The sequence below is a fragment of the Saccopteryx leptura genome, chromosome 5 (assembly GCF_036850995.1).
Source record: "Saccopteryx leptura isolate mSacLep1 chromosome 5, mSacLep1_pri_phased_curated, whole genome shotgun sequence".
NCBI classification, from domain to species: Eukaryota; Metazoa; Chordata; class Mammalia; order Chiroptera; family Emballonuridae; genus Saccopteryx; species Saccopteryx leptura.
The window spans coordinates 213,687,289-213,711,105 of NC_089507.1; the positions used below are offsets into that span (position 1 = coordinate 213,687,289).

Here is a 23,817-nt window from a genome sequence, read left to right on the forward strand (position 1 = left end):
TATAATAGGAGTAACAATCAGAAATTTGAACAAAAAATCATAGAATTTTACTTGAAATTAAAATGACAAATATGAAAATATTTAAATAATTTTTTCTTGCTTTTCGTTTTGCAAACTTATTAACTATCTGACAGGGACAGAGAGAGAGACAGAGAGAGGGACAGATAGGGACAGACAGACAGGAAGGGAGAGAGATGAGAAACATCAGTTCTTTGTTGTGGCACCTTAGTTGTTCATTGATTGCTTTCTCATATGTACCTTTACTGGGGGGGGGGGGCTACAGCAGACCGAGTGACCCCTTGCTCAAGTCAGCGACCTTGAGCTTCAAGCCAGAGACTTTTGGGCTCAAGGCAGCGACCATCGCTTCACGTCTACAACCCTACGCTCAAGCCAGCGACCCCACGCACAAGCTGGTGAGCCCGCGCTCAAGCCGGCGACCTCAGGGTTTTTGAACCTGGGTCCTCCGCGTCCCAGTCTGACCCTCTATCCACTGCGCCACCGCCTGGTCAGGCTCCCTAACCCTTTCTTATGAAAGTTTTCAAACAGAGCACAGGCAGTTTTACAGGTAACACGGTCCATCTACCTCCCTCCGACTTCCTGGTCTGAGGCCCTTCAACCCCCGCTGCTGCCGTCAGTGTCCCTCCCCCTGAGCACTTCAGCTCGAGTGTCAGGACCCAGAGTTGGACACTTGTCTGCAGCCGGGCTTTCGGCTCAGAGAGGGCCCCGGGTGCACCTTCCTCTGGCCATCCAGAGTCTGAGTTCATTCTGCCCAAGATGAACCCCATGAGGTCGGAGTCCTGTGCCGCCGGGGAAGTGGGCGCCAGGCCTGTCCTGGCCCTCGAGGTCTAGGTCCAAAACAAGTTGGTGATGACATTGCTGAGGCAACTGGGGACGGGGGGACTTCTGAGGGTGACAGTGGAACTGACCATTCAGAACGGACAGACCCAGGTGGCCGGGCACCTTCCGCCTCTCCCCCGAGGGTCCCAGCCCTCCGGGAGCCGCACAGAGACGGAGAAGCAGAACGACACGGAGCCCAGTGGGACTATCGCTGTAGATGAGACCGACAGCGCTGCCCGAGAGACGCGCCTTCGGTCATTCGTCTGAGTTCTCTCTGGGACCATTAACATGGTGCTGCGAACCTGTCCGGCCTATGGGCTGCAACGGAAGACATTGCAATCAATACACAATGAAAAAGCACAGGTCTTAAGTGTCCGTTCGCTGAAGTTTGACAAGTGCACATGTCTGCATAAGCCAGACCCCTACTAAGAAGCTGAAATTCGTGAGCACCCCAAAAGGTTCCCTTCCGCCTCTTTCCAGTCAATTGTCCCCTGACCCCCCACCATGGGAGAGAGGTCTGGTTTTTATTTATTTTTTTTAATGACCAGTGATTAGTTTTGTCTGTTCTTGGTCTTCATGTGAATGGACCATAGAGTCTATTGTGTCTGGCTTCTTCTTTCACTCACCCTAACGATGTCGACACTCATCACGTGGTTGCCGCTGTGGAGAGGGGCTCCCTTTTCGCGGGCGCGCAGGATTCCATTGTCAGAGTACATTACAGGGCGTTTATTCACTCTTCTGCCTCTTGATGGGCACCTGAGCTATTTCCAGTTTGGGGTTATTATGAACACCATTTCTAGTGAACATTTTTAGACAACCCCCCCCTTTTTTTTTAATAAGTGTTTTCATTTGTTTTGGATGGAATTGCTGGGTCACTGGGGAGGGGTGTGTGATTATTTTATATAAAAAACAACAAAAAATAAAAACGCCAGAACTTTCCCCAAAGTCATTATACCATTTAACACGCCCGCAGTTCTAGTCGCTCCCCTCCCGCACCAGCACGTGGTGTGGTCGGCCTTTTTAATGCTAGCCCTTCTGCTGGGAGTGTCAGGGCCATCTTTTTATAACGTCCGGCTCCCAATGGCTCGAGAGAAAGTCCAGCTCTCAGCTTTAGGTCTGAGCCCCCCTAAGGTCCAGCCCTTCCCTGTCTAGCCTTGCCTTTTCCATCTCCCATTTATTTTTTCTACTCTATCGACCTGTCGTCCTCCCCCCCCCCCCATGCAACAAGTCATTCATTTCTCTCTGCTTTTACGTTGCCTGGCTTTTCAGCCTGGAATGTGCTCCCATTCTCACTCATTTGCTGACATCACAATTGTCTTTTTAGGCTTATCTAAGAGGTTGCCTTCTCCAGGAAGCCTTCTTGGACCTCTCACTCAGAGGAAGTCACTCCTTCCTTAGTGCCATGAGGGTCCTTTCCAGCCACTTCTCCTGCAGCTCTGATCACACTGTTCTGTAACTGTCTCACCCTCTAGATCAGGGGTCCCCAAACTTTTTACACAGGGGGCCAGTTCACTGTCCCTCAGACTGTTGGAGGGCCGGACTATAAAAAAACTATGAACAAATTCCTATGCACACTGCATATATCTTATTTTAAAGTAAAAAAAAAAACGGGAACAAATACAATATTTAAAATAAAGAACAAGTAAATTTAAATCAACAAACTGACCAGTATTTCAATGGGAACTATGGGTTTGCTTTCGGCTAATGAGATGGTCAATGTCCAATTCCATATTTGTCACTGCTAGCCGTAACAAGTGATATGACACACTTCTGGAGCCATGAGGCATCCGTCCAGCGTCACTGGAAGTAGTACTGTACGTGAGCGACGCTGCGCTTTGCGGCGCTGCCACATACAGTGCTCCTCTCACTGACCACCAATGAAAGAGGTGCCCCTTCCAGAAGTGCGGTGGGAGCAGGATAAATGGCCTCAGGGGGCCGCATGTGGCCCGCGGGCCGTAGTTTGGGGACCCCTGCTCTAGACTGTGAACTCTGGGAGGGAAGACACCCGTCTGATTTACCTCAGCGTCCGCAGCACCCGGTGTGGGGTCTGCCCATCGTGGGAACTCGGGCTTCATTCAGCAGGATTGACAGCAGCCGCAGTGGCGACTGGAATAGCCGCTGACATCTGTCACACGTGTGCTGGGCCCTGTGTGAAGCACAGCAACCCCCTCGTTTAACGTTTATCACACCCCCTGGGACAGAGCTGTTACCATCCCTGTAACAGAGGAAGAGACCGAGGCTCCGAGAGATGAAGAGGAAACCGCCGGGGCTTGTTCTAGGAAACAGCCAGGGCTTGTTAACGCTACAGTGTGTCTGGGCACCTTCCTACCATTCAGGCTTCTGCTCAAATGTCCCCTCCTTGGAGGGTCCTCTGACACTTCCTTCCTGCACTCGGCGTCTGCAGCCTTACAGTCGCCCCACTTTTTGACCTTCTTAGCCCCCATCCAGCCAGCAATGACCTTTTTTTACTTATTCATTTATGTGCATATTATCTGCACCCCACTCCCAGCAGTGAGCTCGTGAGAACAGGAAGCCCATTTAAATTTGAATTTTACATAAAAGACGAATACCTTTTTAGTTAAGTATGTGCCACGCAATATGTGGTACGTACTTGCATGAAACACGACTCATTGTTTATTTGAAATTCAAACTTAACTGGGTGTCTTATATTGTTGTTGGTCAATCTGGCAACCCTACTTTAGGCGCCAAAGAAGCACTGAATAGTGTAGGACACCTTGATGTGATTGTGGGGTTTGGGGAATGGTGAAGGCATTTATAATCAGCACCCAACTGGAGAATCACCAGCATTTAAAGTAATTTAATGTAAAAACGAAACGCAAACGTGCCAGGTTTGGTTGGATGCTTGTGAATTGGTAGTCGCTGGCAAAGAGTTTGAGCTCCAGTTTGACTTCCAGGATTTGAACCCTGGATCCACTGCTCACAAGTTGTATGCTTAGCAGCCTCACCTCTGTGAGAGTTAAATAAAATCCTGTGTTGAAAGGACTTACTTAGCAAGAGTCTTGGCTCACCTTGAATGCTCAATAAATGTTATTCTTGGCTTGACCTGTGGTGGCGTAGTAGATCAAGCCTCCACCCGGAATGCTGAGATAGCTGGTTCAAAACCCTGGGTCAAAGCACATATGGGAGTTGATGCTTCCTGCTCCTCCCCCCTTCTCTCTCTCTCCATCTCTCTCGCTCTGTCTCTCTTCTCTAAAATGAATAAAATAAGTAAATAAATAAATGTTATTCTTCAAGATGACTGCTGGGTTGCCATGCAATATCGCCCTCTAGTGGTCATAGGACATATGTGCGAGCGCGGGCGCAAGGTTAGGATCCTGGAGGTCCGGTTCAAGGTATCCAGTCGCCAGGCTAGTGGCGCGTTGGAGGACGAGGACTGGTCCCCAAGTTCCCTGGCTTCTAGTCATCCACAGATCACCCCCACAATTTCTGCCACATACCAGCCACCGTTACCTCTATTAACCAATGCTCCTTTATTCCCTTGTGAACTGTGTCACTGTCTTTAAAGAAATCCATCATAATAGGAAACGTTACAATGTTCAGTTCAAAGCCCAACATCAACTTTCAGAAATAAAAGTTGAACCACGAGTAGATACAGGTAAAACAGAAAAGTGTTACGTTTCCCTAGGTAATGCAGCAAGAAGAAGAATTGGATGATTCCCTCTCTCTTTCTCTCTCTCTCTCTCTCTCTTCCCTCCACCCCCATGATGACACGAGGCTCAAATAATTTGCTGGAGACGCTAGGCCAGGAAATAGTTGGCGTGGATGCTAATACAACAGCTGTGTTTCCTGAGCCCTGATGAGGGGCCAAACACTGAGCTAGGCGCATGCGTTACATGCATTTGCTAATTGAATCCCCACAAAACCCCTCTGAAATGGGGGTTTCTGCAGACAAGGAGACCGGGGCTCAGACTGCCTGGCTAGCGCAGGGTGTAGGAAGTGACGCATGCGTGCTACTCCTAGTCTAGCCCTTAATAACGTCCTGCCCATGTGCCGGTGCCCCCTGCGCTGTCTCGGTGACCGTGGAGGTCGGGCATTCCGGATGCTGTAGCTCCAGAGTGGAGCGTGGAGCGAACGTGTGCGTGAGGAATCAGCCTTCACTGTGTTCGGCTCCTGAGCTATCAGGGCTCGGGCCGCGCAGACTGGCTCTGTGCCGACTAATACCACGGAAACATCCCTTTTCCTCTTTTTTTAAAAGTGAGCAAATTCTGAGACATTACTACTGAGGACGATTAGCAGAAGAATGACACAGGGAGTTGGAAATAGGAAAAAAGACTGAAAGCAGGTAGCGGAGAAACAGTTGAGGGTTTATGATGAAGACTTGGGAAAGAAGGAGTCCAGGAGAGAGTAGAGCCGGGCCCTGGTGAGTCCAGGGGGTGGGGGGTGGGGCGGGGGCAAGTGGGAGAGAGAGCAAGTCAAGCTGCTGAAGTTGGAAATTCGTGGTCAAGCAGAGACGAGGAGCATGTCGAGCAGGTCCTAAGGGGAGGAGCTCAAGTGTGTTTTCTCCTCCGCACTGGCTGACATTTAAGGCACATGTGGCTCAGAGTGGCTGGTCGTTGTGAATGACCCGCCTCCCTCTTTTCTCCTGCGGGCACCTCAGCTGGGTAGGACTCCGGGCTTGATGGGGCCAGTGCCTGCCCCTCCGTGGTCCCAGAGGATTTTATGGCTAGAAGCTCGGTCTTCACTCCCCCTCTGGACTTAGTGCAGCTAGCTCACTGACAATCTCTGATGTTTTCCCTGCTTGTTCGTTGGAGTCTTTCGTGGCCTCTGTAGTCTATGAGAGTGAGTGCCACGGGATGAGGCCGCTCACAGAGCCCGGGATGATGTGCTCACTGAAGAAATACCTCCCAGATTGCCTCATGTCTTTGGTTAATTTTAAGAGTTCTGAAAAACTCGGTTTTGACAAAAAAAATATTTTTTTTGGCCATTTTTTCTCACTGCTTTTATGTAGGAGAGAATTTTCGGAGGTCTGCCACCATTTTCACTGACATCTTTTTAGAGTGTTTTTTAAAGTGTTAAAAATGTCATCACTATTTCAAAGTCATCAATGTGCTCTGATTAACCTGCCACCTCTCAGACTGTTCTGTATCCAGGGGAGTCTTAGACTGATTAGCTAGGAATTGAAGTTGTCCGGGGAGAGGAAATACCCATCTCTGAGCTACAGGGAGTCCAAGGGAGCAGTGGGGAAACGGTCGGTCCTGAGATGGGCAGCAGGTGTGTGTGTGTCCGGGCAGGAACGTGGTGTGGCGCCTGAGATGGGCAGCGGGGGTGTGTGTGTCCAGGCAGGAACGTGGTGTGGCGCCTGAGATGGGCAGCAGGTGTGTGTATGTCCAGGCAGGACTGTGGTGTGGCGCCTGAGATGGGCAGCAGGTGTGTGTGTGTCTGGGCAGGAATGTGGTGTGGCGCCTGAGATGGGCAGCAGGTGTGTGTGTGTCCAGGCAGGAACGTGGTGTGGTGCCTGAGATGGGCAGCAGGTGTGTGTGTGTCCAGGCAGGAATGTGGTGTGGCGCCTGAGATGGACAGCAGGTGTGTGTGTGTCCAGGCAGGAATGTGGTGTGGCACCTGAGATGGGCAGCAGGTGTGTGTGTGTCCGGGCAGGAACGTGGTGTGGCGCCTGAGATGGGCAGCAGGTGTGTGTGTGTCCGGGCAGGAATGTGGTGTGGCGCCTGAGATGGCCAGCAGGTGTGTGTGTGTCCAGGCAGGAATGTGGTGTGGCGCCTGAGATGTGCAGCGGGGGTGTGTGTGTCCAGGCAGGAATGTGGTGTGGCGCCTGAGATGGCCAGCAGGTGTGTGTGTGTCCGGGCAGGACTGTGGTATGGCGCCTGAGATGGGCAGCAGGTGTGCGTGTGTCCAGGCAAGAACATGGTGTGGCGCCTGAGATGGGCAGTAGGTGTGTGTGTCCAGGCAGGAATGTGGTGTGGCGCCTGAGATGCGCAGCGGGTGTGTGTGTGTCCAGGCAGGAATGTGGTGTGGCACCTGAGATGGGCAGCAGGTGTGTGTGTCCAGGCAGGAATGTGGTGTGGCGCCTGAGATGGGCAGCAGGTGTGTGTGTCCAGGCAGGAATGTGGTGTGGCGCCTGAGATGGGCAGCAGGTGTGTGTGTCCAGGCAGGAATGTGGTGTGGCGCCTGAGATTGGCACAGGTGTATGTGTGTCCAGGCAGGAACGTGGTGTGGCGCCTGAGATGGGCAGCAGGTGTGTGTGTCCAGGCAGGAATGTGGTGTGGCGCCTGAGATGGGCAGCAGGTGTGCGTGTGTCCGGGCAGGAATGTGGTGTGGCACCTGAGATGGGCAGCAGGTGTATGTGTGTCCAAGCAGGAGTGTGGTGTGGTGCCATGATCCGGGGGCAGCAGGTGTGTGTGTGTCTGGGCAGGAATGTGGTGTGGCGCCTGAGATGGGCACAGGTGTGTGTGTGTCTGGGCAGGAATGTGGTGTGGTGCCTGAGATGGACAGCAGGTGTGTGTGTGTCCGGGCAGGAATGTGGTGTGGCGCCTGAGATGGGCAGCAGGTGTGTGTGTGTCCAGGCAGGAATGTGGTGTGGTGCCTGAGATGGGCAGCAGGTGTGTGTGTGTCCGGGCAGGAATGTGGTGTGGCGCCTGAGATGGGCAGCAGGTGTGTGTGTGTCCAGGCAGGAATGTGGTGTGGTGCCTGAGATGGGCAGCAGGTGTGTGTGTGTCCAGGCAGGAATGTGGTGTGGTGCCTGAGATGGGCGCAGGTGTGTGTGTGTCCAGGCAGGAATGTGGTGTGGCGCCACGGTCCGGGGGCAGCAGGACCGATTCTGATGGTCCCAGGTGTGTGGGCCTGAACTTATTCACCTGGATTCTTGGAGCCTTAACCAAGGAGGACGGTCAGTCTTGACCTAATACCTGCCCCCAAAGGACATGAAGGTAGCTAATGGCTGGATCTTTCCCGAGCCCAGTCAGGTCCTGATGGCTGGTTCCCATTCAGAAAGGCCCTTTGTACCTCAAGTCACGAACTAGATGGACATTCACAATGCTCATGCAGCTCTTTATGGAATCTAACTCCTCATCCTGAGCTCAGAGGTATCCTATTTCTGTTTGTGTGGAAGATGCTTCCTCCAGTGAGTCTTCACCAGAAGACAAATGCTGGTTCCCTACAATTAACGTTCCCACCGTCCTGAACTCTGGGACTGTCCTTGCACAATGCCATGTTGGTTGGTGGCAATAGAGGTACAGACAGACAGTGGTGGGTCTGGACACGATGTCACATATTTGGCAAAGGTCAAGAAGCACCAGCCTGAACCTGCTCATTTTCACAAGGTCAATGGCGTCTCCCAAAGAGCAAGGGGCAAGGTTTTTTGTGAAGCCTGGGATGTCTCAGTCCTTATTTGCCCTTCGTCACTCTGTGACCTTGTACGAGTCATTCACCTATACCCCGAGGCTCAGTACCCTCACGTGTGGAGTGCAAGGGCTGGGCTAGCCTTCGAAAGGTCTCAAACAGTGAGAGCATATCTATGTTTTATTGGAAGGGATAACCTTCCCCATCCTGGGCATCTATGTTCTTCTTCCTTCTCGCATTCAATTTTTTCATAAATTGTATCGGCATGAATAGTCTCAACATCCTATGTCCCTTCCTCTCCTCAATTCCTTTGAATCAGTCTCCCTTCAGAACTCTGACTCTCATCCGAGGCACCAGTAATCTTTTCATACGCAGCTCCCACGAGCCGTCTCTGTCCCTGCTTTTCTCCAGCCTTGCAGCCGGGAACACTTTGGACCAGTTTGTCCTTCCTCCTACACTTCCTTTGTGTCGTCGTTAGCATCCCCTTGCTGGGAGACCAGAGAAGAGGCCAGCATGGCTGAGTGTAAGAGAGCGGAGAAGTGGTCGGTGACTCGTGTGTCCGTCCGCTACCTGGGCTTTCCCTTAGGGTGTCCCTGGTACTTCTGGACAGTGTGGCCACAGCCAAAGGAGTCATCTTTCTGCTGGAATCAACGCCTCCTCCCCACGTGTCCAGTTATCTTTGGGCTCCCCAACCTGAGACGCGGACGGGAGTCCCACCTGCTCCCTCATTTACCCCGGTCTAGGTCCGCCTCCTGAACAGCTCTCGAATCTTTCTTTTTTATTTATTTTTATTTTTCTTTTTGCCCCTCCCCTTCCCCAACCCCCTCCCTGTCCTCCCTCCCATCCTGTAACCCCAATACTGTTGTCCATGTCTCTGAGTCTCATTTTTATGTCCCACCTATGTATGGAATCATATAGATCTTAGTTTTATCTGATTTACTTAACTCGCTCCGTATAATGTTATCAAGGTCCATCCATGTTGTTGTAAAAGATCCAATGTCATCATTTCTTATGGCTGAGTAGTATTCCATAGTATATATGTACCAAAGCTTTTTAATTCACTCGTCCTCTGATGGACACTTGGGCTGTTTCCAGATCTTTGCTATTGTGAACAACGCTGCCATAAACATGGGGGTGCATTTCTTCTCTTGAAACAGTGCTATGGTGTTCTTGGGGTATATTCCTAACAGTGGTATAGCTGGGTCAAAAGACAGTTTGATTTTTAATTTCTTGAGGAATCTCCATACTGTTTTCCACAGTGGCTGCACCAGTCTGCATTCCCACCAGCAGTGCAGGAGGGTTCCCTTTTCTCCACATCTTCGCCAGCACTTATTCTGTGTTGTTTTGTTGATGAGCGCCATTCTGACTGGTGTGAGGTGATATCTCATTATGGTTTTAATTTGCATTTCTCTAATAATTAGTGATGTTGAGCATTTTTTCATATGCTTATTGGCCATCTGTGTGTTCTCTTTGGAGAAGTGTCTATTCATTTCTTTTGCCCATTTTTGGATTGGATTGTTTGTCTTTCTGGTATTAAGTTTTATAAGTTCTTTATAATTTTGGTTATTAACCCCTTATCAGGCGCATTGTCAAATATATTCTCCCATTGTGTAGTTTGTCTTTTTATTCTGTTCTTATTGTCTTTAGCTGTGCAGAAGCTTTTTAGTTTATCCTGTTTATAAAGTCCCATTTGTTTATCCTGTCTTTTATTTCACTTGCCTGTGGAGATAAATCGGCAAATAGATTGCTGCGAGAGATGTCAGTAATCTTACTGTCTATGTTTTCTACTAAGATGCTTATGGTTTCACGGCTTACATTTAAGTCTTTTATCCATTTTGAGTTTATTTTTGTGAATGGTGTAAGTTGGTGGTTTAGTTTCATTTTTTTGCAGGTAGCTGTCCAATTTTCCCAACACCATTTGTTGAAGAGGCTGTCTTTACTCCAATGTATGCTCTTACCTCCTTTGTCAAATATCAGTTGTCCATAAAAGTGTGGGTTTATTTCTGGGTTCTCAGTTCTGTTCCATTGATCTATATGCCTGTTCTTATGCCAGTACCAGGCTGTTTTGCGTACAATGGCCTTGTAGTATAACTTGATATCCGGAAGTGTGATACCTCCCGCTTTATTCTTCCTTTTCAAGATTGCTGAGGATATTCGTGTTCTCTTTTGGTTCCATATAAATTTTTGGAATATGTGTTCTATATCTTTGAAGTAAGTCATTGGTATTTTAATTGGTATTGCATTGAATTTATAAATTGCTTTGGGTAATATAGACATTTTAATGATGTTTAGTCTTCCTAATCATGAGCACGGTATATACCTCCACTTGTTTGTATCTTCCCTGATTTCTTTTATCAATGTTTTATAATTTTCTGAGTACAAGACTTTAATCTCCCTGGTTAAATTTATTCCTAGGTACTTTATTTTTTTGGTTGCATTGGTAAAGGGGATTGATTCCTTAATTTCTCTTTCTGACAGTTCATTGTTAGTGTATAAAAATGCCTCTGATTTCTGAGTATTGATTTTATATCCTGCCACCTTGCCGAATTCATTTATCAGGTCTAGTAGTTTTTTGACTGCGACTTTAGGGTTTTATATATACACTATCATATCATCTGCAAATAATGATAGTTTTACTTCTTCTTTTCCAATTTGGATGCCTTTTATTTTTTTTTCATGTCTGATTGCTGTGGCTAGGACTTCTAGAACTATGTTGAATAAGAGTGGTGAAAGGGGGCACCTCTGCCTTGTTCCTGATCTTAAGGGGATTGCTTTTAATTTTTGCCCATTGAGTATGATGTTGGCTGTGGGTTTGTCATAGATGGCCTTTATCATGTTGAGTTATGTTCCCTGTATTCCCACTTTGCTGAAAGTTTTGATCATGAATGGGTGCTGTATTTTATCAAATGCTTTTTCTGCATCTATTGAAATTATCATGTGGTTTTTCTCCTTCCTTTTGTTTATGTGATGAATCACATTGATTGATTTGCAAATATTGTACCAGCCTTGCCTCCCAAGAATAAATCCCACTTGATCATGGTGTATGATTTTTTCCATATATTGCTGGATCCAGTTTGCTAATATTTTGTTGAGGATTTTTGCATCTAAATTCATCAGAAATATTGGCCAATAATTTTCTTTCTTTGTGTTGTCTTTGCCTGGTTTTGGAATCAGAATTATGCTCATCTCATAAAAGGAGCTTGGAAGTCTTCCTCCTCTTGAACTTTTTGAAACAGCTTGAGAAAGATAGGAGTTAGTTCTTCTTTGAATATTTGGTAGAATTCACTTGTGAAGCCATCAGGCCCAGGACTTTTCTTTTTTGGGAGTTTTTTAATAGCTATTTCAATCTCATTTGTTGTAATTGGTCTGTTTAGTTTTTCTGATTCTTCCAGATTAATTTTTGGAAGATTTTATATTTCAAGGAATTTGTTCATTTCATCTAGGTTTTCTAGTTTTTTGGCGTATAGTTCTTCATAGTATTTTCTTACAATATTTTGTATTTCTGTTGTGTCAGTTGTTATTTCTCCACTCTCATTTCTAATTTTATTTGAGTCCTCTCTTTTTCTTGGTGAGTCTAGTTAAAGATTCATCAATCTTGTTTACCTTTTCAAAGAACCAGCTCCTAGTTTCATTGATCCTCTGTATTGTTTCTTTAGCCTCTATGTCATTTATTTCTGCTCTGATCTTTATTATTTCCTTCCTTCTAGTAGCTCTTGGCTTTACTTGCTGTTCTTTTTCTAGTTCTTTTAGATGTAGGGTCAAGTTGTTTATTTGAGCTTTTTCTAGCTTCTTGAGGTATGCCTGTAATGCTATAAACTTCCCTCTCAGAACTGCTTTTGCTGTGTCCCATAAATTTTTTTTTTTTTTATAATGTTTTTTTTTTTAAGATTTTATTTATTCACTTAAGAGAGCGGAGAGAGAGACACACACACAAGGAGGGAGGAGCCGGAAGTATCAACTCCCACATGTGCCTTGACCAGACAAACTCAGGGTTTTGAATCAGCAACCTCAGCGTTTCCAGGTTGATGCTTTATCCACTGAGCCACCACTGGTCAGGCTGTGTCCCATAAATTTTGAGTTGATGTATGCTCATTATTGTTTGTTTCTAGGAATTTTTTAATTTCTTCTTTGATCTCATTGTTTACCCATTTGTTATTTAATAACATGCTATTTAGTTTCCAAGTGTTTGAGTGTTTTTCAGTTTTTCTGTTGTGGTTGATTTCTAGTTTCATGCCATTGTGATCAGAGAAAGTGCTCGATATGATTTCAATCTTCTTAAATTTGTTGAGGCTGCTTTTGTGCCCTAACATGTGGTCTATCCTAGAGAATGTACCATGAGCGCTTGAAAAGAATGTATATTCTGCTGTTTTAGGGTAAAAGATTCTGAAGATAGCTATTAAATCGAGTTGATCTAATATGTCGTTTAAGTCTGCTGTTTCTTTGTTAAGTTTCTTTCTTGAGGATCTATCTAATGATGTTAATGGGGTATTGAAATCCCCTACTATTATAGTGTTGCTGTTGATCTCGCCCTTTAAGTCCATCAAAGTCTGCTTTATATATTTAGGTGCTCCTATATTAGGTGCGTAGATATTTATAACGGTTATATCTTCCTTTTGGATTGCTCCCTTTATCATTACATAGTGACCTTCTTTATCTCTAACTATAGTCTTTGTTTTAAAACCCATTTTGTCTGATATAAGTATTGCTACCCCCAGCTTTTTTTTCATTTCCGTTTGCGTGAAATATTTTTTTCCATCCTTTTATCTTCAGTCTGTGTGCATCTTTTGATTTAAGGTGTGTCTCTTGTAGACAGCATATGTATGGGTCCTGTTTTCTTATCCACGCAGCTACCTTATGTCTTTTGATCAGATCATTTAATCCATTTACATTTAAGGTTATTATTGATATGCAATTGTTTATTGCCATTTTATTCTTTAAAACTGTATTCCTCTTTTGCTATATTCTTATTCTCCTTTGATCTGTTTGCAACAGGTCCCTTAGTATTTCTTGCAGCCTTGGTTTGGTTGTAGTGAATTCCTTGAGTTTTTTTTTTGTCTGTAAAGCTTTTTATTTCTCCTTCAATTTTAAACGATAGCCTTGCTAGATAAAGTAGTCTTGGTTGTAGGCTCTTGTTCTGCGTTACTTTGAATATTTCTTGCCATTCCCTTTTGGCCTCAAGTGTTTCTGTTGAGAAGTCAGAAGTCATCCTTATGGGGGCTCCTTTGTAGGTGATAGTCTTTTTTTCTCTAGCAGCTTTTAATATCTTCTCTTTATCACTTAGCTTTGGTATTTTAATTATGATGTGTCTTGGTGTTGATTTCTTTGGGTTTCTCCTTAATGGAGTTCTCTGTGCTTCCTGAACATGTGAGATGTTTTCCTGCCTTAATTGAGGGAAGTTTTCAGCTATGATATGTTTGAACAAACTCTCTATCCCTTGTTCTTTCTCTTTTTCTTCAGGAACCTCTATGATGCAGATGTTATTTCTCTTCATGTTGTCACAGAGCTCTCTTAGAGTTTCCTCAGACTTTTTGAGTCTCTTTTCTTTTTTCTGCTCTGCTTCTGTGCCTTATCGTGTCCTCTAACTCTCTGATTCGATTCTCCGCTTCATCCATCCTGCTTTTAATTCCTTCCATTGTTTTCTTTATTTCAGATATTGTATTTGTCATTTCTGACTGATTCTTTTTTATTATTTCAATGTCCTTTATTATATCTGCTATCTCTTTATTTAGGTGTTCGTAATGACCATCTATTGTTGTTCTAATATCTTTGAGCATCCTAACAATCGTTATTTTAAACTCTGCATCTGATAATTTGGTTGTATCTGATTCATTTAGGTCCTTTTCTGGGGATTTCTCTTGGTTCATTTGTGTTGCATTTCTCTGCCTCCGCATTTTCTCTTCATGGGAGTGGCTGTGATCACGTGCTCGGGTGCACAAGCCTTGGTGGCCTTGGCCTTTGCCCCGCCCCTGTGGGTGGCATTATGCTCCTCGTATCTTTTATTTTCACTTCTCGTGTGGTCGCTTCCTGTGTCATCATCACTTCTGTCTGGAGGGTCACATTGACCCCTAACATCCTCTGCCCCTAGCATCCTGTCCACCCATTCTGAGGACCACAGAGCCACCAGTCTGAAATCCACATTCATCTGAACACCCCCCAGTCCTGCTAAAGCCCATTAAGATCTCTGATGTAAGGTCCGACTCTGATCTCAAGGCTTCAACCACCCAGGCCGGGGCTCTTTCCATCCCATGAGCCCTCAAGTGATGGTGAAGAATGACAAGGCCCCCTGTGCAGACGGAGAGCAGTTTTATTTGCTGAGGAACATGGAAGGTAACACCAGCCTGGTGGGGAAAGGGGAAGCTGTTTCCTTGGAGAGAAGGCTACTCTGGTTCCCAAACACTGTCCAGGACATGGGCAGCCTTCTGCGCATTCTCAGGTGCTGGGTGAGGAATGGACCGAGCAGCAGGAAATGAATCTGTTGGGAGACAACTCTGATCAGAATGGGGACGGGAGGTCCCTGACTCTTGTTGCTGTTGGCTCATCGTCAAACCCTCTAGAGAGAAGGGAAGAGGCTGAGACGCTGGGGTTAGGGTTTTGTCTCAGCCATAACGGGAACCCAGGTGTGGGATCCAGGGGCCCCTTGTGCATGTGTTCAAGTGAGTGTGTGTCTGTGTATTCACAGGCACTTGTGTCTGGCGAGTTGGCATGTGTGTGCGCATGTGTGAGCGTGCTGTTGGGAAAGTGAGTGTCTTTGTATGTGTGTCCGAATGACCATGTGTTTGGGTGTGCATGCACATGTGCTTGTATGCACATGCCTGTGTGCGTGCACCCATGACCATGTGTGTTTCTGTTTGTGACCGTGTTGTATTGTTGCCTGTGTCTCTCCACCTCTGTCAGTGTTTCTGTGGACTTCCCTGTGCACAACTGGGCTTGTCAATGTCGCTGTTTTTCTTTCTCTTCAGATGTGACTGTCATAGCCCCCTGCCACCCCTACCAAGGGAAGAGCAGTAGCTTCCCGATCCGGGGGATCTGAGAACAGCACTCACTGGCTCAGCAGAGGCTGGGTCCCTTCAGGAAGGCTTAGACCTTGATGACCAATTGCAGCCCCTGGATCAGTTGGTCTGGAAAATGTAAAAGCCACCACGGCTGATCTGAGTGATGGTCTCAGAGAAGGAGTCTGGGCTATTGCACACCCCCCCCCCAGGCCTGATTAGGGGAGTGTGAACTCTGGGGGTCCGGCCCCCCCTCAGGCGGGGCTTGGTGGGGCCGATGCCTTCTTCCACCAACCAGCCCAGCTGTTATTGGTGTCGGGGCTGGTGGGGGAGAGACAGGCTCTCTATCTCCCTCCACATTATCTGGATAATTCAAGGCAAAAAGAAACCCGAAACGGAGAGTGCTGCGGCCGGAGGACCGATCTGTCCCGCGGGGCGCAGAGACAGAGCTCCTCGGGGCCGGCCCGCACTGCGGAGGGGAGAGAGGGCTTGGAAGCAGATACTTACTGGCGATGTTATACACCAGGGTCACGTCCAAGCTTCTAAGAACGCCGCTGAGCAGAGGGCACACCTGGTGCAGAGGCAGAGAGGGGCGTTAGACGAAGTGGTACCTGAGGGGAGACCTGGGGGGGCAGCGTCGTTGTCGGATGAAGTCTCTGGGGGAGATTTTCTGTCGTTTCTCTGTGCCCGAGAGCGCTTGTTTCTAAGCATTCTTCCCGGGAAGAGCTCACACTGCCACTGGGCAGAAGAGGCCCCGAGGGCACGTGTGCGATGTGCCCAGTCACACAGCGAGCCAGCATTCCCTCTGGGACATGATGTCTGTTTCTAATAAGGTGGGCTGCCTGGGAGGGGTGACCTTCTGGTGAGAAGAGGCACCAATCACAGGCAGGGAGAGTACGGTCTGCAGCCCTTGGAGGGGTGGACTGGGAGCTAGCTCCTCTGGGCAGGGCCGGGGCAGTTCAGCTGTAGCGTGGACATATCAGGGCCTGGCCCAGAGCAAGACCTAGTCAATGCAATTGAAGGATGGAAAGAAGGACCATGGAAAGACGGGTCAATGGACAAATAGATTTGGACAGAATTTACTCATCAAACTGGGAGGCTCAGAAAAGCTTATTCCAGGGGCTTCTTTCAGCCCAACGAGCTCTAAGACTGCCCCCAATTTTACCCACTTACGATTCTCTGTACCAGGACAGGAAGGGCGATACGCAAGAACTTGGTGAGGTTATCCAGAAGGCTTTGAACGGGGGGGAGACCAACTCTGAAAGAGAAAAGCCACGGGGTGGTGCAGGGGCTCGGGCCTGTGGAGCAGCCTGCAGGGCCCTTGGGGCCTCACGGGCTCAGCACTAGTGGCTGAAGCAGAGCCTTGCCCGTCCACACCCACAGGCAGGTGAGCGCCAAGGGGCCGAGTCCAAGGGAGTGACACCCTACACAGCCACGCACACCGTGGGACACACAGGACAAACGCAGAGTTCCAGCACACAGTAGGCGTCCCCTGAGACTTTGCAGACCCCACAGATGGATGAGCGGTGCTGAGTGTGTAGGGGTCATGAGGATTCCAGCAGAGGGGACACGTGAAGCATAGTGAGTATGTTCAGTAAAGGTTAACTAGGGTGGGGACGACTCCTGTCCATCGTGCGTGACCAGTCTGGGGACAGGTAACTAAAATAAGTAACCCAGCTAGGCTCTGTCACTATTTTACCCCTGACTAGGACAAAACACATTCACACCTACTGTCTTACCGGGGTTATCAATCAACAACCTCAACATAGGTCCATATTACAGCTTGGGGAAGTACTGTCCAAGGTCACATAGGAGGCCTTCCACCACTCCCCACGCCCTCTGGTAGATGGAGCTTGAACTCAGATCTCTTGTTGCCTGATCCAGTGCAAAATTGGTCAGCCCAGTTTAAGAAGGGATAAGTCAGTATTTACCCATCCATTTACTCATCCATCCATCCATCCATCCATCCATTCATCCATTTCCCTCCCTCCTATCAATCTTCTCATCCTTTCATCTTTCCACCCTTCCATCCACCCACTCATCCATTCTCCCATTGTTCTATCTTTCCAACCATCATTCCATTTCATTTCCTCTGGACTGGTGAAGCCACGCCTCTGGCCTTACCCGTCAAGCACGGTGATTTTTATGTTGCCAGGGGTGTAAGTGCAGTTGTCAAGGACCAAGTGGGCTCTCCCGTTTTCATTTCTGACAGCTACGATTTCTGCAGTGATGTTTAACTTCGCATCCAACTTTAACAGACTGGTGACTAAGGACCTGCAGAGGAGATAGTGCCCCCCCACGTGCCAGGAAGAGGAGGCTTTTCTCCTTGCCAGGAATGCTAGCATTGCCTCAACCCATCTTGCCCATAGCTCTACTCATGTCATTTCCTAGTAGGGGAAGCCAGAGCTCAAAGAGGTCAGGTGAGTTTCCTGAGTGACTCCAGGTTGCTGGGCATAGCAGCGAACAAACTGAACTTGGAAGCTCATGTCTGTTAGACTTCAATGCCCCCTTTTGACAACTCATGGCTGTGAGGGTCTCCTTTGGTTGGCCCCCTTCCCACCTCGCCCTGGGGCTCACTCACGTTTTTACAGCGAGGCCCAAGTCCAGAGGGATGTTGACATGCAGACGATGGTTATCAGAACTCTGCTTGAGGCTAAGTTCCAGCAGCTGGGGACTCCGGATCTGCACACTGCCCGGGAGGTGAAGACGGAAACGATCATTCCTCAAGCCCAAACCTAGAACCACTTTTAGCCCAATGGTACCCATTCTCAGAGGTGGAACTCCCCATGAGCTGGGGTTGGGGGGGATGGGAGGGCAGTCTTGCAGCAAAAACCACATGGGTTCTGAGTGGAATCAGTCTTCCTCAACCTCCGCACTCGGCCAGAGCCTGACACCCCTGTGGCCTTCTCCTCCACTCCAGTCTCTGAGGCATTCTGGGATACAGACTGAATTAGATTTGCATTCTGTCTGGATTGCATTTGCATTCTCTGTGCCAGCCCAAAGCCTTAAAAAGAAAAGGGCTACTCCATATTGGTTGACTTTATGGGCTGATGAGCAGGTGAGTAGGTGATTAGGTGAGCAGATGTGTGGAAGAGTAAGAGGTTAGATGGAAGGGAGGATGGACTGACGGATGGATGGATGGATGGATGGATGGGTAAGTAGATGAGTGGATGATGTATGAGGCAAGTAGAGTAAGTTCTTAACAAACGTTCATGGGTAGGAATCACTCATCCTGCCGTGACTTTCAATGGCAGGGTTAATCAACAATGTTTACCCAGGAGACCAAGAAGCAGGGAGTCAGGGAGCGTGGAAGGGGGGCGGAAGGACACCCTTCTGGGCCAGCCATTGTGCCAGGTTGTCACATCCTGGCCAGTCCTCCCAGCAAGTCTTCCCTGTGGGTACCAGGGCTTTACCTCATAAACAGAGAAACCGATGGGGCTGAGAAAGCCAGGGGGACGTTTGGAAGTCAAACGGAAGGCTATCTATCTGTCTTTAAGTCAGGGGCAAGCAGCTGGGTGGGCAGGAGTCTTGGAAATGGCTGTGACCCGGCCCTGTTGAGGACCCAGGTTGGCCAGCCCACGGCATCAAGCTTCCCATTATTCCGTCTCGCTTAGCGGCTCTCAGATGTCTTGTGGGAAACACCCTATTAGATCACTCCGTGGGCACCGCATTGATGGTGTGATTGAGGACAGCAGTTTACACTCTCCTGCTGACATCAAAGGCCACTTGTGTGCTAAGGGGACTCCACAGACGCGTCCAAATTACCATGTTTAGTGAGAAAAACCTTGACTGGGGAATGAAGTAAAGGAGAATGAAGTAAATGAGAGTGGCTGGTTCATGAGGAAGAGGGTGGGTGTTCCCTGACGGACCATCCGTAAGGAGGGGCTCAGACTGAGTTCCAGTCTCCTGCGGAGACCAGATCTCTCCCTCCTTCCGGCCGCTGACTGGGGTGACCAGATCTCCAGCGGGAGTCTTCCGGGGGACACCAAGGCCCCATGTTAGGGCTACTCACTCGACGATGTGTTTCAGGAAAGGGAGCTGGGATGTCAGTTTCCGAAGCATGCCTACAACCAGGCTACTAGAATTGTCCCTTCCCGGGTTCAGGATGTTCAAGAGTGGAAGATTTCTGAGATTATCCAGCAGACCTCCGGAGAGCAGGCCATTGCTGAGGGCTGGAAACGGGGAGAGGAGTTCTCAGGGGTCAGGTGTGACCATGTCGGCCCCTCAGCCCCTCTCCTCGATCACCTTGGCTTCTCCCCCCACCAGATGGTCAGACACACACACAGCCCTGGAGAGGCTCGTCACAGATGCTCACTTACCACCTGTCAAGCTTCCAGCAAGATCTGTGGGCCCTGAAACGGAAGGTAGGACTGGACCCGGACCCAAGGGCAGCCCTTGCTGCTGGGCGGTGGCCAGCAGCCCACAGAAGACAACGAGGCCCCTGATTTGAAACATCTTCTCTCTTGGTGTCTGTGGACAGAATGACAAGGAACAAAGCAGCACGTATACCAGAGAGAAATGCACCCACCGCCTGCCCCCGGCCCCCGGAGCGCCGGGGAGAGAAGAGCCGTAGCTGACACTGCTCAGCATCGCGTCCGTGCCTGGTCTCAGCTGCGCTCGGCGCATGCGCGGAGTGGTTTCGTCTTCACCACGCTCTAAGGATGGGTGCTAATCCTCTGCATTGCCCAGGCGAGGAAATCGGGTCTCATGAGTGTAAGTAACTTCCCCCAAGGTCAGAAGTACACATGGGGATAAGATTTGAAGCCAGTCTGACATAGAGGCTTCTGTTAAAATTAAGTGACCGTCAGACTCACTCTCTAATGGGACTTGCTTGCGATGGCTTACCTCAGTGCCCCTAGTCCCTGCTCTTTAGACAGAGCAAATAAAGACCTAAACATGCCCAGTGGCTGAGAAACTGAACAGTTTTTTGGTCCTGGTCCAGCCTGTGCAAGTCAGACTATCCAGAGGCCACGTGGTCATAGACACCGTCTTATCCAGATCAGTGCTGGGGAAATCCTAGGCCATTCAAAATCTTCATCACACAAGGAGAATCAGGGGACCAGAGAAGGGCAGTAAACTTCTCAAGATCACACAGCAAATGGATGGCAGAGCTGTGGTCAGAAGTAGTCTCTGAACTTGGCTGCCTTTTGTATCTGTCTCCTCCCAGCTGTCCCCACCCTCCCCCCAGGCTTACTTGGCAACCAGGAAAGGTGTCCAGAGCTGGAGCTGGTCCCTATACTTTGGAGGCGTCTGGCAATCTGGGTCAGAATTTCATCAAGGGATCATCTGTGGTGTAGCCGATTGAAACTGAAAGGGCTTTTGATCCAAAGAGCCAGTGGTGGCCTCTCTGGGGATCGGGTCCTCTGAATCTCTTCTGGGAAACAGACCTTGTATGAATCCACTGGAAGCTAAGGACCCTAGTTCCAGAAACATGCATCAAAATGCATGAAATCGGGTGGCTCTTAGGGGGTTTGTGGACGATGGCCTGAATCCACCATGGCAGCCTCAAGCTGAAAGTCACGCCATGGAGATGTTGACGCAGGGCACAAAGCGCGTGCCCACGGGAGAATTCCAGGGGCACGTGCACCTGTAGCCACATGCCGCCCATCGCCATCACACTCCCCCTTCTCCATTTCTACAGTCCAACGCTTCTATACGGACATTACCGCTCTCTTAGGGAAGCAGAGTGAATGGCCGCCCCATGCCCCTGAAAATGGCCAGCGCTGTTTCTTTTAGAAGCGCCCCCCCCTCCATGAGTGATCCTAAAGCCTAGTCAGCCAGCAAGGAGCCTGGCACCCCTGCCGCCCCTGCCAGGGCCGCAGAGCGGGAGCAGAACTCGCCGGCCTCACCTGGGCTTCGCAGAGCTCCTGGCGGCTGTCCTGGTCACCTCTCCCCTCTCCAGCTCGCTTCTGCCGAGGGAGGCGGCCTCTTTTATAGCGTGGGGATAAGGAAATGCGCAGCAGGGTGGTGGGATTTGGGAGAATTGAGAATTCCGCAATCTAGTGATGCCTTTCGGGGATCTCCACAGTAAATAATTGCCAATCATATTAGTAGGTGGAACAGTTAAGCCATTTGATCGACAAATTAAACAGAGGAAAACCTGAGACAGGGATGTTACTCAAGACTTCACGTGGTTTTCATGAGCGGGGCTGAGGCCAGGGACGCGTGGGCATGGTCAGAAGTGGCCCGGGGGGAGGGGTGTCAAGCTTGGAACACGCGGAGAGGCAGACACCTGGAGCTAAGGACCCTTGTCCCAGAAACTTGCATCAAAATGCATAAAATTAGGTGGCTGTTAGGAGGCTTGTGGATGACGGCCTGAATCCACAATCACACTCCTGGTTCAGTTCTTTTTCTCCAATTAGAGGACTCTTGCTCCCCAAGTGACAAAGAGAGTCAAGGTGCCTCTGATTTCACTTTATCCGGGGCCGTTTAGTCTCACGGAACCCTGGGAAGAAGGGGTCGCGGCTCCTGCTTTGCAGAGGAGGAAACTGAGGCCCAGTGCGGCTACGTGCCCCCAAAGACACGGAGACGACCTGGCAGAGTGAGGGGCACTGCTCATTGGATGCTGGTAACACTACGAACAGTGTCAACGGATAACACAGAACCGTCTCTGCCCGCCGGGACCCCGTGTTCTTCACAGGCAGCATCTCAGGAATCCTCGCAGCCCTGCGTGAGGTGGGAGCGAGCGCTCCCATTTTCCACGGGGGAAACTGAGGCTCAGCGTGGGAGAGGACATACGCAGAGTGGCGTGGTGGATGTGGGCCTGAGCCGTTCACACTCTAGCCCTTCTCTGAATCACCGTGCTGTACATTCACCTGACGTGTATCTTCTGATTTCCCGCATCTGTGAATTTCCTGCTGGCCTGACATTTCGCTTCCCTGTTCCGGGAAACTCCTGCCAGGTTCCCAGGCCCGGGGGATGCTGTGGCATCCTGGGTTCTGCCTGTACCCTTTCTTCTTCCCTTCCTCAAATGAAGTAATAAGGCATTTGTCCCCACAACTCGGGCCCTGGAGTCTATTTTGCAGATGGAAAGACTGAGGCATGGAGCAATCTAGGTCTTAGACCAGTGGGGAGCAGATGTCACCCTGCAAAACCCAACACCTCTAAGCAACAGAAAGAAAGGAGGAAATGCACATTTATTGAACACCTCCTACGTGTGCCGGGCGGGGGGGGAGGGGCTCTCCTTCCTCGAACCTCATCTTCCTCAGAAGTGGTTGGCATTGTTTTCATTCAAATGGCAGATAAGGAGACCAAGGTTCAGGGAGGGTGACTACTTCCCAGGGACACACAGCGAATGAGTAATGGAGTCAGGACTCGCCCCTGTGGCTTGTCACCCCTGTCATCAGTGAGCCACGCTGCTTTCCCTCATTCCAGGCCTTCCCTGAAACGGTTCCTAGTTCCTGTGAGAGTCCGGTGATGCCCCCAAGGGGCCAGGGCCGTGGCTTTCAACTCAATTATCCATTCAAGCACTTGCTAGAACCTTCCCAGAGCTTGCATGTCGTCAGTCATTCTCAGAGGGGTCCCATTTTTTGTTATCTTGGTGTAACTCGTATGGGTTGGGCCAGGCTGCTACTATCTTTGCGGGAAAACTGAGGCAGACACGTCAAGGGCCTGCTTCAAGCTTGTACAGTCAATGACTGGACAGGCAGTGTCCTTGGTTTGAAGACAGGAGTTTGCACAGGCATGCTGGCGGACAGAGGGGACGGATTTGGGCACAGAGTGCCCTGGTTCAAATCCTGTGACCCTGGACAAGTCGCCGTAGTGCCTTGAACTTCAGTGTCCTCCTCTCTAAAATGACGGTCGTGGCGGGTCATGTCCGGAGAGCTGGGAGAAGCTTAGTTCAGAAACTCATGTGTCTGGGCAGTTTTCTTCCTAATGGATCTGTAGTTTAGTTACCATTCCAAATGCCATTTGCTGGGTGATGGAAACGTCTCCACTTCCCCCCGGGGCTGCATTTCTGTCCCAGGGGCTTCCTGTGTGCCGCGGCATCTGGAGGAGGCTGCCCTGTCCCTGTTTTCACCAGAAATACCAAGACGCTCACAAGCTGTCGCCCCTAGACTGCCGAGAGGCTGGGAGTCGCTCCAGTCCGAAAGGCCCTTAGGATGTACCAGTCACTTCTTCCTTCCTTGTTAGACACCCCAAATTGGTCTGCTGTGACTCAGTTCCTTGGGTCTCAAGCAGGACCATGGGGGGCTACCCCAGCCCATCTGCTCGGACCCACCTAGACCCCCCAGGTAAACTTCCTTCCCCGGGGTGTGGGCCTCTCTCCTGGGCTCTGGAAGGGGACATGGGCACAGATGCCCTCTGTTCTCGAATCCTGTGTTATCAACTGTGCCATCTGTTGTCCTATGACAAGTTTTGCCTGGGGAGTAGCCAGAGCACAGGACACCTTCCAGAACCCACCAGAACCGTGTTCTCCTCAGCTTCTCTTGGACTCTCACATCCCACCAACCCAACGTGGGGAATGTTCTAGTCTCAGGGCAGGAAACGTTGCTTTATTTCATTGTATATGTGATACTCTTGACGTATCCTGCCTATGCCCTGGGTTTTGAAATAAAAAAGAAACCAAAAACCCAGTCTTAAAAAACAAACAAACCCAGAGTAAAATTGGCTTTTTGTCCTCTGGAGTGTAGTTCTATAAATTTTAATGCACGTGTGGTTTTATCCCCGCCATCAT

The 23,817-nt window shown here is 49.2% G+C and overlaps 3 protein-coding genes across 3 annotated transcripts in view; 2 read left to right on the plus strand and 1 right to left on the minus strand.

Annotated features, from left to right (window-relative positions):
• The window catches only part of LOC136406650 (BPI fold-containing family B member 1-like), a 202,438-nt gene that overhangs the window by 8,699 nt on the left and 169,922 nt on the right, over positions 1–23,817 (plus strand). The window lies entirely within an intron of this gene.
• On the minus strand, positions 14,438–21,835 carry LOC136405670 (BPI fold-containing family A member 1-like). Its single transcript, XM_066385144.1, has 10 exons — positions 21,719–21,835; positions 20,990–21,049; positions 19,460–19,610; positions 19,153–19,312; positions 17,722–17,829; positions 17,265–17,414; positions 16,314–16,398; positions 15,648–15,711; positions 15,195–15,269; positions 14,438–14,623 (listed from the first exon to the last, which is right to left on the minus strand). The coding sequence occupies exons 1-9, from the start codon at positions 21,833–21,835 to the stop codon at positions 15,229–15,231; spliced, it is 936 nt and encodes a 311-aa protein (XP_066241241.1). The 3' UTR covers positions 14,438–14,623; positions 15,195–15,228.
• LOC136405093 (BPI fold-containing family A member 1-like) overlaps positions 19,584–23,817 on the plus strand; it is a 228,069-nt gene continuing 223,835 nt past the window's right edge. The window contains exon 1 of the mRNA XM_066384073.1: positions 19,584–19,606. The gene's annotated coding sequence lies outside the window, so the exon portion shown is untranslated. The remainder of the gene's footprint in view (positions 19,607–23,817) is intronic.